This window comes from Molossus molossus, unplaced genomic scaffold (genome assembly GCF_014108415.1).
Source record: "Molossus molossus isolate mMolMol1 unplaced genomic scaffold, mMolMol1.p scaffold_m16_p_1, whole genome shotgun sequence".
Taxonomy (NCBI): Eukaryota; Metazoa; Chordata; class Mammalia; order Chiroptera; family Molossidae; genus Molossus; species Molossus molossus.
In genome coordinates this window covers 171733899-171747621 of record NW_023425344.1, presented here as the reverse complement: position 1 = coordinate 171747621, position 13723 = coordinate 171733899, and the positions used below count along the sequence as shown (strand labels likewise).

Sequence of the window (13723 nt, the reverse complement as noted above, 5' to 3'; positions counted from 1 at the left end):
TTGCACTTCCACACCATTGTGCCTTCCTGGACTAGCCTCGGGGAAAAAGTAAAATGACAGAGAAATACCTTTCTCTCATCTTATATGTTATAGCTTAGGTTCAGGCTTACTTAGATTGGATCTACTCCAATGTCTCCAAGATATAATGGGGTGTGGATGTAGTTTGTTTTGTTTGGCTTTGTTACGTAACTCAGTCCAAGCATCCTTTATATATAAACACAGCTTTGACACCTTTGTATCCATATTGACACTCTGCCACAGTGCTTCCTGCAGTGATTCAGAACTGTCACTTTGGACAGCTCCAGTTTACACTTGTGCCAAGTAAACACTGCTGCTCTCTGTACACAGGAGCCAGGTAATAAAAGGTCAGTAACAATTCTTGTTAGAAAAATGTTTTTCATTTACTGTCAACTTACTTAGGTGAAGCATTAAATGGTTATGGCACAGAGAGAACCATTTTTCACACACTTCTTGTTTTCTAGGGCAGCTTTATCAGACTCTCAAAGTTGAAGAATTACTGAGAGAGTTAGCTTGAATCTTTTGGTCGCATGTATAACTGACAACTATCCAACTGATGTTTCACCTGAGAGATAAATGTAACTAAAATATAACTTCTAGATCTGTAAAGTCTTGATGTCATGTGTACTTTGCGTATACTTGCAATAGGGTTAAGCATGTTATAATGAAAAGTAATCAAAATCATACAATTCTGTTCCATTTTCATATAAAGAAAACAAAGCTTGTAGAGATTTAAAGACCCCACTAGAGCCACTAAGCAAATCTGTTGCATTGCTGAATCTAGAATTTCCATCCAGCTCTGACTCAGTTACTTGGGCATCATCCCATGCACTGAAAGGTTGCTGCCTCAATTTCCAGTCAGGGCATACGCCCAGGTTGCAGACTTGATTTCTGGAAGGGGGTGTAAAGGAGGCACACAATCAATGCTTCATTCTCACAATGATGTTTCTCTCTCTCCCTCTCCCTCTCCCTTCCTCTTTAATTTTTAAAATCTTTTAAAAAATTAAATAATAGAATTTTCATCCCATTTTTTCTCTCCTACTTCAACATCCAGAGCTGTGGGACCATAATTAACTTTAGCAGTCAGAGAGGTAACATCTGGGTGGGACATGTTCTACCACCCAGAACATTCAATCCCCCAATACTTCCTTTCAATAGAATTCCTCTCAAGTCTGGGCCAACACTCTGGTAGCCTCATGTTATTTGGAGCCTTTCTTGTTTGTTTTGTTTTCTAAAATGTCAGGTCACAGGTTTTTTGACGTTCAAATGAAGTAATTGTCAAATGTTTGTTATCTATCTATATTCTCTATCTTGGTAACAGTGTAGACAAACATTTCTTTGACAAATTTTTACAAAATTCCTGCTATCTTCCTCAGACTCTGCTGGGTACTGGGGATAAAAAGTGAACATGAAGGACAAGAGCAAAGACCCTGAGTCAGGAAAGTACTTGGCTATTTCTAAAAATGGAAAGAAGACCAATGATATATAACTGAAGTATTGTGTGGAGGAGGGAAGGTGTGCGTGTGTATGTGTACGACACAGAGAAAAGGAGATAATAAATCCTGATGGCTTTGGGAAAATACTTTTGTAATTGAGTGGAAATCTGACCAAACAGATCTGTTAGTTCAGCCGAACAGGCTGATTCCTGCTGCAGACCTCTGGAGTTCTCCTCCCTTTCTAATAAGGTCACTTGCCGCTAGACCAAGGAGCTTTCATCCATGGTTAGATAGATGGTCCTTGCTTTCCTGTCCCTATAAATGTGTAGGGCAGAGCTCAGCAAATTATGGCTAATAGGTCAAATCTGGCCAGCTCCTTGTTTTTGTATGGCCAGTGAAATAATACTTCTTACATTTTAAATTTAAAAAGCAATATAAGATGAACATTCTGTGACACATGTAAGTTATATGAAATTCAAATTTCAGTGGACAAAAAGTTTTATTGGAACACAGTCACATGAATTCATTTATCTATGGCTGCTTTCACACAACAGTGGAGGGAAGTAATTATGGCAGAGACTATACACTCTAGAAACTTAAAATATTTAAGAAACGGTGTGCTGACCCCTTAGCCTAAGGCTTAGAGAGTTACAGAAGTGGGTCCCTCTCCACAGAAATGCTGGCTACTGTGGGTATTATCCAAATATACACACCTCCCAGTGGGATCAGGAGAGCACAGGAGATGGTGTACACCCTGCTACCCCTCTGCTTGTTGAACCCTATTTGATATTTGCTGTGCTTATGCTAGTGGAGTGTGAACAACAGTGTCGTGTGTGTGTGTGTGTGTGTGTGCGTGCGTGCGTGCAAGTGTATGTAAGAGACAGAGACAGAAAGTTTCATTAATCAAATCATATGATGAGGTTTGAGATGTTAAGAAGAGTGAAATAAAAGACCCCAGTTGGAAAACTAATTGAAGTCTGTATGCAAGAGAACAGACTGATCTGATTTTCTTTTTCAAAGAGTGACTGGCTATAGCATGGTGGCAGGTAGTAGAGAGACAAGAGTGGAAACATGAAGCCAGTTACAACTGTGGGAACTACAGATACATGTGTGGATGTGAGATATTATGGGGACAAACTAACAGAAATTGGTATTAAAGTAGATGTGAGGATAAAAGAAAGGATAAAATAGTACACTAAAATTAATTCAGCCAGAAAAAAAAAAAAAAGAGTTCTTAAATATTTAATCCAAGAGATCAATTATTAGACAGTTGAGCAGATACTCCTAAAATTTCAGGAACATCAGCTAAACAACCTTAGTCAAAAATACCTAATTATTATTATTAAAACCTGTTTTTTGTTGTTGTTTTTTGTTTTGTTTTTCCCAAGGTGGTAATACTGATTTATTTTCCTGCTAGCAGATTATGAGAATTCCACATAATATATATCTTAGTCATCACTTGATAGTTTGGGTTTTGTTTGTTTGTAATTTATCTTATTGTTGAAAGTATTATAGATGCCTCCCCTTTTTTCCCTCATTGCCCCTCTCTACCCTACTCCCAACACCCCCCCTCCCAGGCCTTCACTGCACTATTGTCTGAGTCCATAGGTTATGCATATATGCATATAAATTCTTTGGTTAATCTCCTCCCACTCCCCTCCCCCCCTTCTCTCTGAGATTCATCAGTCTGTTCCATGTTTCCATTTCTCTGGATCTATTTTGTTCATTAGATTCCACATATAATTGATCTCATGTGATATTGGTGTTTCTCTGACTGGCTTATTTCACTTAGCATAATACTCCTCCAGTTCCCTCCATGTTGTCTCAAAGGATAAGAGATCCCTCTTTTTTACAGCTGCAGAGTATTTCATTGTGTAAATATACCACAGATTTTACTTACTGATGGGTATTTTAGCTATTTCCAGATGACAGCTATTGTAAATAGTGCTGCTATGAACATGGGGATGCATATATTCTTTCTGATTGGTGTTTCAGGATTCTTAGGATATATTCCTAGCAGTGGAATCACTGGGTCAAATGGCAGTTCCATTAGTAATTTTTAGAGAAAATTCTATACTGTTTTCCACAGTGGCTGCACCAGTCTGCATTCCCACCAGCAATGTACTGGAGTCCCCTTTTCTCCACATCCTTGCCAGAACTTGTTTGATGATTTGTTGATGGTAGCCATTCTCACAGGTATGAGGTAATACCTCACTGTTGTTTTAATTTGCATCTCTCTGATAATTAGTAACTTAATTGATCATAATAAAATTATCTTCTTCTTCTGAATTGGTACTAGACTTATAGACTTAACTTTTTTAGACTCCATCAAGGACATTTACACATAGCAGAATTCATCTTTCGTGTTCCTGTTTATATTCATTACAATCAGTGTGCTCGTGTGACTCCAACATAACTTTGGAAACACCCTACAAAGACCAGGGTACACTGTGAAAAAGGCTAAATACCTAATGTCCCTGAACTGGTACAAAGTGACTTTTAAAAAAAGTTTGACTCTTCTGCTGTCTGTTTTCAACTCCCCTTTATAAAAGATAAGTATGTGGTCTCAGTTATTTCTTGGGCTCCTACATAAATGACTTTACAAGCAAATAAGAGCCCTGACCGGTTTGGCTCAGCGGTTAGAGCGTCGGCCTGCGGTCCAGAGAGACCAGGGTTCTGTTCCCGCTAAGGGCACGTACCTCCGTTGCAGTTGTCCCCAGCCCTGGTTGGGTCGTGTGGGTAGCAGCCACTCAATGTGTCCCTTTCATGTGGATCTCTTTCTCTCTCTCTCTCTCTCTCTCTCTCTCTCTCTCTCTCTCTCTCTCCCTCTCTCTCCCTCCCACTCTATCAGAACAAAAAAATGGAAAGATGTCCTCAGGTGAGGATAAAAAAAAAAGCAAATAAGAAATATGATGGTGCACATATTAGAGCCTATCTCCCTCTCTCCTACCAAGACAGGAGTCTATTAAACCCTATTCCTAGAGTCTACAGATCTGTGGAGATTTATTGGCCTTAAGCATCCATCATGCAGTGTGGTAATCAGGAAATCCTGAGTTCAAAATGACCCAGAGTAGATATTTTTAATTTAATTAATTTATTTATTTTTGTTACAGATGTTTCTCCTTTTCCCCCACTGATTCCCCCCTCATCCTCCCTCCCCGCCCTGTCCCCAGCCTTGTTGTCCATGACCATTGTTCATGCACACATGCATATAAGTCCTGTGGTTTATCTCTCCCCCACCACCCCCTCTTCTGGGGATTGGCAGTCTGTACCCCACTTCCATGTCTCAACCCAGAGTAGATTTTAAAACATTATGTGTTGTCTTACAATTACTTGCCCAGGCACCCCACCCCCTCAACAAAATTATAATCCTTCTCCAAAACAACTCTCTATGCACCCACATACCTATACTTGAGAAGGGGTGTCATTTTGTTGCCTTTTACTCTCTTGGTCCTAGAAGTTTCTCTGAACCTGAATATTCATAGTAAAAACTTATTAGACTCACTGGGCCCCATGCCAAATTTCAAAAAGCAAAACATGGATTTAGCTTAGAAGAAATGGTTGGGGAAACAGACTTTCTCAATGTTGCTCATTTATACATGTATTTACAGAAGGTTCTAATTCATTCCAGGGCCTGAGTGCATGATTGTTTAACAAAGGTATTCTAACTCATTTAGGACAAAAGAAAGTCATCATGCAGATATTCAATCTTTAAAAGCCACTCTGCTTTGAGATGCTCCCAAGTAATTCATGGGGGATGTTTCCAAGTTTTAGCTTTTCATCCCCTACAGATCCACTGCTTTTTAAAACTCCATGTTATCAATACTATCCATAGTTGGTATTATTGGAATAGAATTACATCTATAACTGTAGACTGGGAAAAGACATATCTCTTTTCCAGGTAAGCACAGACCTATTTCAACCTTAATAATTCTTTCAACTTGGTCTACAAGGATTGTTGATTTAACACAGCAGAAAATAAGGTTCATTTCCTCTAGTTTATGTCACTGTTTTACACATGAAATTGGTGTATATTATTAAATTAATAAATTAATTATTTAGTTTGAAATTAGATCAGTTTTTTAGATCACATAAAAGAAGTAATTCAAAAAGTTCTATGACTTTGTGTTACATGGCTACACAATTTGACTCAGTGTCTGCCACAACTGCAATTTGTGTCACCTCTTCTGAAAAGGAAAGAAATTGCATTTTGTAAGGATAGAGCGAGAGTAGATAGATAGAGACTTAATTAATTGTAATGTCTAATTTCATCTTTAAGCATCTCTACATCACTCTCCTTCAAGAGCTAATCAATTCTGACCAAAAGTTTCCTTGAGTCCACAATGAAAACGTGAATAGAAGAAAGAAGCAACCAAGGTCAATATTCAATGTTAAAGGAAAAAAGTAGCTATTGATTATTTTCTTGCCCAAGATAATTTAAATACAAACCTGGGTCCCCATCTGTCTATACCCAGACATGTAATATTTGCTGGTCCTTTCACAGCTCACAAATCCATGAAAACCTCCAACAACTCCAGCACCACCACTGACTTCATCCTCCTGGGCTTCCCTTGCACCAGGGAGGGGCAGGCCCTCCTCTTTGTGCTCTTCTCTGTTGTCTACCTCCTGACCCTCATGGCCAATAGTTCTATCATCTGTGCTGTGTGCTGGGATCAGAGACTCCACACCCCCATGTACATTCTGCTTGCCCACTTCTCATTCCTGGAGATCTGGTATGTCACCTCCACTGTCCCCAACATGTTGGCTAACTTCCTCTCTGATTCCAAGGTCATCTCCTTCTCTGGATGCTTTCTCCAGTTCTACTTTTTCTTCTCCTTGGGTTCTACAGAATGCTTTTTCTTGGCTATTATGGCATTTGATCGATACCTTGCTATCTGCCAGCCTCTACACTATCTAATTGTTATGACTGGACGTCTCTGCACCAATCTTGTGGTCAGCTGCTGGGTACTTGGTTTCCTCTGGTTCTTGATTCCTATCATTGTTATTTCTCAAATGTCCTTCTGTGGCTCCGGGATTATTGACCACTTCCTCTGTGACCCGGGTCCTCTTCTAGCACTCATTTGCAAAAAAGTCCCTGTGGTAGAGCTTGTCTTCTCCATTTTAAGTCTTCTGCTTCTCATCATTCCCTTTCTCTTCATTATGGTGTCCTATGCTCTGGTCCTAAGAGCTATATTGAAGGTCCCTTCGGCATCTGGAAGAAGAAAGGCCTTCTCCACCTGTGCGTCTCATCTGGTTGTGGTTTCACTGTTCTATGGTTCAGTACTGGTCATGTATGGGAGCCCAACATCTGAGCATAAAGCTGGAATGCAGAAGATTGTGACTCTGTTTTATTCCATTGTGACCCCACTTCTTAACCCTATAATATATAGTCTTCGGAACAAAGATATGAAAAAGGCCCTGCAGAAATTTCTGGAAATATAAAAAGTGTTAGTCAACTGACTTTGGGGTAATTAAATCTCAAAATTGTGTTTGACTTGTTTATAAACATTTTTTAAATGGCATTTAACTTATGTTCAGGTTAAAAAAATAGTTTTATTCAGATAATTGTTCATTTTACTATTGACCAATGCCTGTCAGTATGTGTATGTTGTTTATTTCTTCCCTTAGTTTTTGATCATTTGTCTTGTTTCCTAGCATTCCTCGTTGTTGTTGTTTAAATTGAACACTGGGCAATATATTTTAAAAATTGTGAAGATAATGGGTGTAGTAACTCAACAAAAGATTTCTTCTAGCAGTAGATACAGTAGAGGCAGATGACTTTGATCTCATTTAAGGACTATTTTTTGGTGTTATAATAATGGTCTATGTGAGGGGCAAGGGAGGGACATCTGTAATACTTTCAACAATAAAGATAAATTTTAAAAAATAGTCTATGCAAGTTTCATTCTTACTTCTGGGTTGTAACCCATACTCCTGGAACATAGCTTTTCTGAGGTCTCACTGCAAAAGCCTAGACTGTTTTTAGGACCCCCCCCCCCACCTTAGTGGGCAATGACTTCCTCTTTTTGTGTTCTTTGAACCCCATGACTCCTGAAACCTATGCTCAGCTCTGTAGACTCCCAGTTTCTGCTTTCTGCTAGATTTCTTGAATATGAAAGGCTTAGAAATGAAAAAGTGCTTTGAAAAGAGATTACATCACATTTTGATCCTCACTTTTCTGTGGTCCTTCACTCTCAGGATTTGGTTCTCAAACCCCAGCTGGTTTTGCAGCCACAAACACCAAATCCTTTATCTTCTCAGGTCAGTGAAACTACTGGCTTCTGCTGAGACTTTATCATTCCTTCTCCCCATTCTTTCCCACCTGCCTCCATCTCCCATGCTCCCCCTTCCCAGTGAAATGTCATGTCTTCAGGGAAAACACCCAATGTGAATGTGGAACTCTTTTCCTGTTCCTTTCTTCTTGGAATTTCAGTCTCTGAAGACTTTCCTGTGTTGATTGCTCTTCAGTGCCTTCAACTGGTTGTTTTATATGTTTTGTCCAGATTTTCTTGTTACTTTGGGCAGAATGGTTAGTTTAATAAAACCTGCCTAGTCATGACGATAACCAGAAATGATTTTTACCATATATTCTCATTTATTTCCCAGACTTGTAGACCTGTTTTTCTTTTTATTTCAATCAGCTTCGTATTCCTATGATTCCACCCTTGCAAGCTAGACTGGGGATGGAGATGGGGCAGGGGATGGGGGTTGGGGAGCGTTGTGCTTCTTACACTAAAATGAGAGGTAAAACCAGTACCACAGAAAACAGATTTAGGCCTTTTTAATTTAGTTCTGTATTATGGGAGGTGCTCAGCCATTGTAGATCAGTAAAAACATTTACTCAGGATTTGCGTTAGTAACTTGGGTTAGTTCTCCTTTAACTCCCTCCTAAGCCTTGAATAAAAGGCCCTCATTATTAAAGTGTCTTGACCAAATCAACTACCTGATTGTGCAGATGAAGAAAATAACAATTGGGAATCAGAAGTGATTTGCTGAGAAAAATAACTTTAATGATACAAAAAATAATAATTTCTATCCATCATCTGTTTTACTAGCACAAGTAGCTTTTTCGTTATTAACTAATCTTATATTCCTATCTTTAGGACTTCTCCATTATTTGCCCATCAATAATTTAGGACTTTTCAATTATTATCCAGTTAAATAATCTTTGTTTCCTTAATATACATAAACTCTGTAAATAGTAAGAGAACAGAACAACATCCCAATGGAAAAATAAGAAAAATTATATAAACAAATAACACAGAGAAATGATTCTTAAATATATGGAAAGAGCACTCATTCATTTATGAAATACAAAGGCAGAATAAGTCCATAATGGTACCTCATTTTTAACCCATCAGAGTGACAATTTGATAACACTGTGGTTGAGGATGGTAAAATGGGTTCTCTCACACTTAGTTGATGGAAGTGTAAGTTTTACAAACTATATCGAAAAATTATGAAACTTCTATCAGAATGTAGAGGCATATGCCCCGCAACCCAGAAACTCAACTTCTAAGAGACGTAGCCCTTACATATTCTCACACATGTTAGAAATGATGAAAGCATAAGAATATTGATTTGCAGCATTGTTGTAATAGCAAAATGTTGAGAAAAGGTGTTGTAAGGCCTGCAAGATCCAAGGAGTCACATAACTTTGGGGAAGGAATCAGAGGAGAAACTGAAACCACCAATCAAATACCTCCCCTCTTCATTATGCAGAATCACCCCACCTTACCCCTTGACCAATCAAGTACCTCCCCTCTTCATTCCTCCACCTCCCCTATAAAACTTTCCTGGGCAGACATAACAGCTTGACTTTCCTGGCCCAAACCCCTGGACCAGCAAATGAACCTCGCCAGGAGTGCTCCAGTAAAACTTTCTTGTCCGCTTTTGTGGCTTCGTTTCTCTTTCTTCATCGGCAAGAAACCTGAGAGGAGCTTGAGCCCTCCTGGGCCACTCCTCTCCCTCTCTCCGGAGGAAGACCAGGGACCACCGACCTCCTACCCAGTTTGGCATGTGGTGTTATAAGTCCCCCTTGCCCTTGGCCTCCCCTCAGTTCTTTCTGTCTCCGGGGCTCCCTGTCCATAATGGTGGCCACATCAGGGACCTCCGATCCGTTCTGGGTGTGTGGGGCTCTGAGGAGACGTCCCAGACACCCACCCACACACACACACACACACACACACACACTCTATCCATCTGTCCGGTAACCAGAGATTGATTTGCAGAACGCCAGTTCTCATCTCTGATCACTCCAGAACTGAGGCTGACCATGGGCAATCAGGAATCTCGACCAGACTTGGAGATTCCATTAGGGTGTCTCATACTAAATCTCTCAAAAATAGATCCCTCTCGCCCTGGCCAGTTTGGCTCAGCGGTTAGAGCGTCGGCCTGCGGTCCGGAGAGACCCGGGTTCGGTTCCCGCTAAGGGCACGTACTTCGGTTGCAGTTTGTCCCCGGCCCTGGTTGGTCGTGCGGGTGGCAGCCACTCGATGTGTTCCTTCACGTCGATGTTTCTCACTCTCTCTCTCTTCCTCTCTCTCCCTCCCACTCTATCTGTACAAAAAATGGAAAAATATCCTCGGGTGAGGATAAAAAAAAAAAAAAAAAAAATCCCTCTCTAAAGAAGAAACTTACCTTCTTCTCCACTGTGGCCTGGCCACAATATCCACTAGACAATCTATCTAGATGGCCTCCTGAGGGGACTTTCAATTTTAACATACTCACCGACACAAAACTTTTGCCAAAGAAATGGGAAATGGTCGGAAATCCCTTACATTCAGGCCTTTTGGTACTTGCGCTCCCGTCCTAAACTGTGTGCCTCCTGCTCCATGACTCAGGTCCTCCTAGCCAAGGACACCCCTCCAACCCCTCTGCTCCTGACCTTTCCTCGTTTGCTGACCCCCCAGAAGAACTTTCTCTGCCCCCTATCTGGCCTGATCCCACTCCCAATTCTCCTCCGCCATACCTAGGTCCGTCTTCCCCTAAGCCCTCTTTGCCTCCAGCCTCTGACCCCACTCTCCCCTCCCCTGTTAGTGCCCACACCCGATCACATCGTGCCTCACAGGAACAAGTCAACCTTCTCTGCCCTCTCTGTGAAGTGGGGAAATAGAAGGGTAGTTCGGGTCCATGTTCCTTTCTCTCTTTCTGACCTATCTGCCATTGAAAAATGCTTAGGGTCTTACTCGACTAACCCCACCACCTTTGCCAAAGAATCCAGATACCTCACTCAAGCTTATGACCTCACCTGGCATGATCTCTATGTCATTATGTCTTCTACTCTCACCCCCGATGAACACGACCGTATCCAGATGGCAGCATGGGCCTATGCCTACCAGGTACACCTCACAGACAACCAAATGCCTGTCAGGACTCTGGCGGTCCCCCAAGGCAGAACCCAATTGGACTTACCAAGCAGGACAGGACGGTAGATGTAGATGAGATCAGATGGTCCAATGCCTCTTAGCAGGCATGCAGGACACAGCCCAAAAGGTAGTTAATTATGACAGACTAAAGGAGATCACTCAGGGACCTGATGAAAATCCGGCACTTTTTCTGAATCGTCTGACCAATGCTACGATTCTCCACACCCTACTAGACTCTACCTCAGAGGCACAGGCTACAGTCCTAACTACACATTTTATCTCCCGATCAGCTTCAGATATTAGAAAGAAACTTAAAAGGGCAGAGGAGGGCCCTCAGACCCCTATCTGAGACCTGATAAACATGGCATTTAAAGTCTTTAATGCCTGGGAAGACAAGGCTGAGGCCACACATTGGGCCCAAATGCAGCGGAAGATAAACCTCCAAACCCAGTAGCAGCCCTGAGGCCAGCAGCCCAGCACTGGCAGGGTATGGGGAATGCCTGACCTAAGGAACATTGGGTCTTTGGGCCTCCAAAGGCCTGTTTCAAATGTGGCAATGAAGGCCTCTGGGCTCATCAGTGCCCACGCCAAAAGCCACCTACAAAACTGTGCCCAGACTGCAAACAGCCTGGTCACTGGCATAGCAATTGCCCCTTCCAGGCAACGGGCTCATCCTCAGCACCTCCACATGGGGGACAAGCTGGCCAAGCGGGTCCATCGCTTGAACTCCTCAGCCTCATTGATGACTGACATGGCCCGGACTCAAGAACCCCATCACCCTCACTGAGCCCAGGGTAACGCTACAGGTAGCAGGTAAGTCCATCTCATTCTTAGTGGACATGGGAGCTACCTTCTCTGTTCTGCCATCTTACTCCAGGCCTCTAGTTGCTTCTCAGGTCTCGGTTATGGGAATTGATGGAAAACCCTCCTTTTCCCCTCGAACTTGGCCTCTCTCATGCATTCTGGAAGACTACCCATTCTCACATTCCTTTCTAGTCATGCCCTCTCGGCCGATACCTCTTTTGGGTCAAGACATACTCCACAGCGTTGGAGCTACCATACAACTGACATCTCACCAGTCGGCCTCCTCTTGTCTCCTCTTACCCCTCCTTGCCGAAGACTCTCCCACCACCACTGACCTCTCTCTCTCTCTCTCACACCCCACCCATTCCCCCAGATATTGCTGACCCTCAGGTCGAGGACACCTGTACTCCGACAGTAGCCACACATCATACTCTCATTCATATCCAACTAAAGGAGCCCTCTCAGTACCCGTTGAGGCCCCAATTTCCTATTTCGGGTACCCACCACCGAGGCCTCAAGCCTATAATAACCCACCTTCTAAGTCAGGGTCTACTGATCCCCACCGACTCACCTTGCAACACCCCTATCCTTCCTGTTTGAAAACCTTCAGGGGCCCTGGCCGGTTTGGCTCAGTGGTTGGAGCGTCAACCCGTGGACCAGAGAGACCAGGTTCGGTTCCTGCTAAGGGCACGTACCTCGGTTGTAGTTTGTCCCCAGTCTCGGTTGGGGTTGTGTGGGTGGCAACCACTCAATGTCTCTCTCACATCAATGTTTCTCTCTCTCTCTCTTCCTCTCTCTCTCCCTTCCGCTCTATCTGAAGATAAATGCAAAAATGTCCTCAGGTGAGGATGGAAAAAAAGATGAAAACCCTCAGGGGCTTATCACCTCATCCAGGACCTATGTTTAATAAACAAGGCTGGTGTTCCCCTCCATCCAGTAGTCCCTAACCCTTAAACCCTACTTTCACACATCCCACAAGATACCACTCACTTTACCGTCCTAGACCTCAAAGATCCTTTTTTTTTTTTTTTTTACTGACCCTCTCCCCCCCCAATTCCTACTTTTAATTTGCCTTTACCTGGACCAACCCACACACAAACATAGCCCAGCATTTCCCCTAGACTGTCCTGCCACAGGGATTTCGCGACAGCCCGCACCTGTTTGGGCAGGCCCTGGCGCAGGACCTCACCTCCTGTTCGCTTGAGCCCAGTACTCTCCTCCAGTGTGTCGATGACCTCCTCCTCTGCAGCCCCTTGCTTTCCACCTCAAGACAACATACCGCCACCCTTCTAAACTTCCTGGGTTCCAGGGCATACCGAATCTCCTCTACTAAGGCCCAGCTTCATACCAAGACTGTCACCTACTTAGAAGTTTCTCTAACCCCTACCACAAGGAGTCTTACCACAGACCGGACCCAGGATCTTATCCTTCCTTGGCCTGGTTGGCTTTTTCAGACACTGGATACCTAATTTTGCCTCCCTAGCCAAGCCCCTCTACATGGCAGCCAAGGAGACCCCTACAGGAACCCTCACTTCACCCAATACCACAAAAAGGGCTTTCACCACCCTCTGAGACACCTTAATCTCTTCTCCTGCTCTCACTCTGCCTGACCCCACACGCTCCTTTCACCTTTTTACAGATGAAAAACAAGAAAATTTATTAGGGGTCCTAACTCAACCGATAGGACCCACCCACTGCCCGGTGGTACCTTTCCAAACAGTAAGATACCACTGTCCGGGGATGGCCACCCTGCCTTCGGGCACTGGGCGCTGCAGCTGAGCTTACAAAAGAAGCAACCATGCTGACTCTGTGCCAGCCTATATCCGTTTCTCCCCACATAGGCTCAATGATCTCCTCTCACTGAAATCTCTCTCTCTTAGGTCCTTCCCGAATACAGGAATTCCACCTCCTCTTCATAGAAAATCCTTCCTTCACTCTCTCACCTTCCCCCCAACTCAACCCAGCCACCTCACTTCCGATTCCGGCCACGCTACCGGAATCTATCCATTCCTGTCCAGAACTGATAGACTCTCTCAGCAGACCCCAGGACGGTCTGTCTGACTCACTTTAGAAAACCCAGACCTTGTCCTTTTTGTC

At 43.0% G+C, this 13723-nt stretch overlaps 1 protein-coding gene across 1 annotated transcript; it reads left to right on the top strand.

The window, feature by feature from the left end:
- Window positions 1-5876: 5876 nt before the first annotated feature.
- LOC118641618 (olfactory receptor 11G2-like) lies at window positions 5877-6896 on the top strand. Its single transcript, XM_036278947.1, has one exon. It carries the CDS (start codon window positions 5970-5972, stop codon window positions 6894-6896), a length of 927 nt encoding a protein of 308 aa, XP_036134840.1. The 5' UTR covers window positions 5877-5969.
- Window positions 6897-13723: the final 6827 nt, after the last annotated feature.

What these genes read in the sequence shown, in the direction of transcription:
- LOC118641618 (XM_036278947.1), top strand. Translation starts at nt 5,970, where the DNA reads ATGAAAACCTCCAACAACTCCAGCACCACCACTGACTTCATCCTCCTG.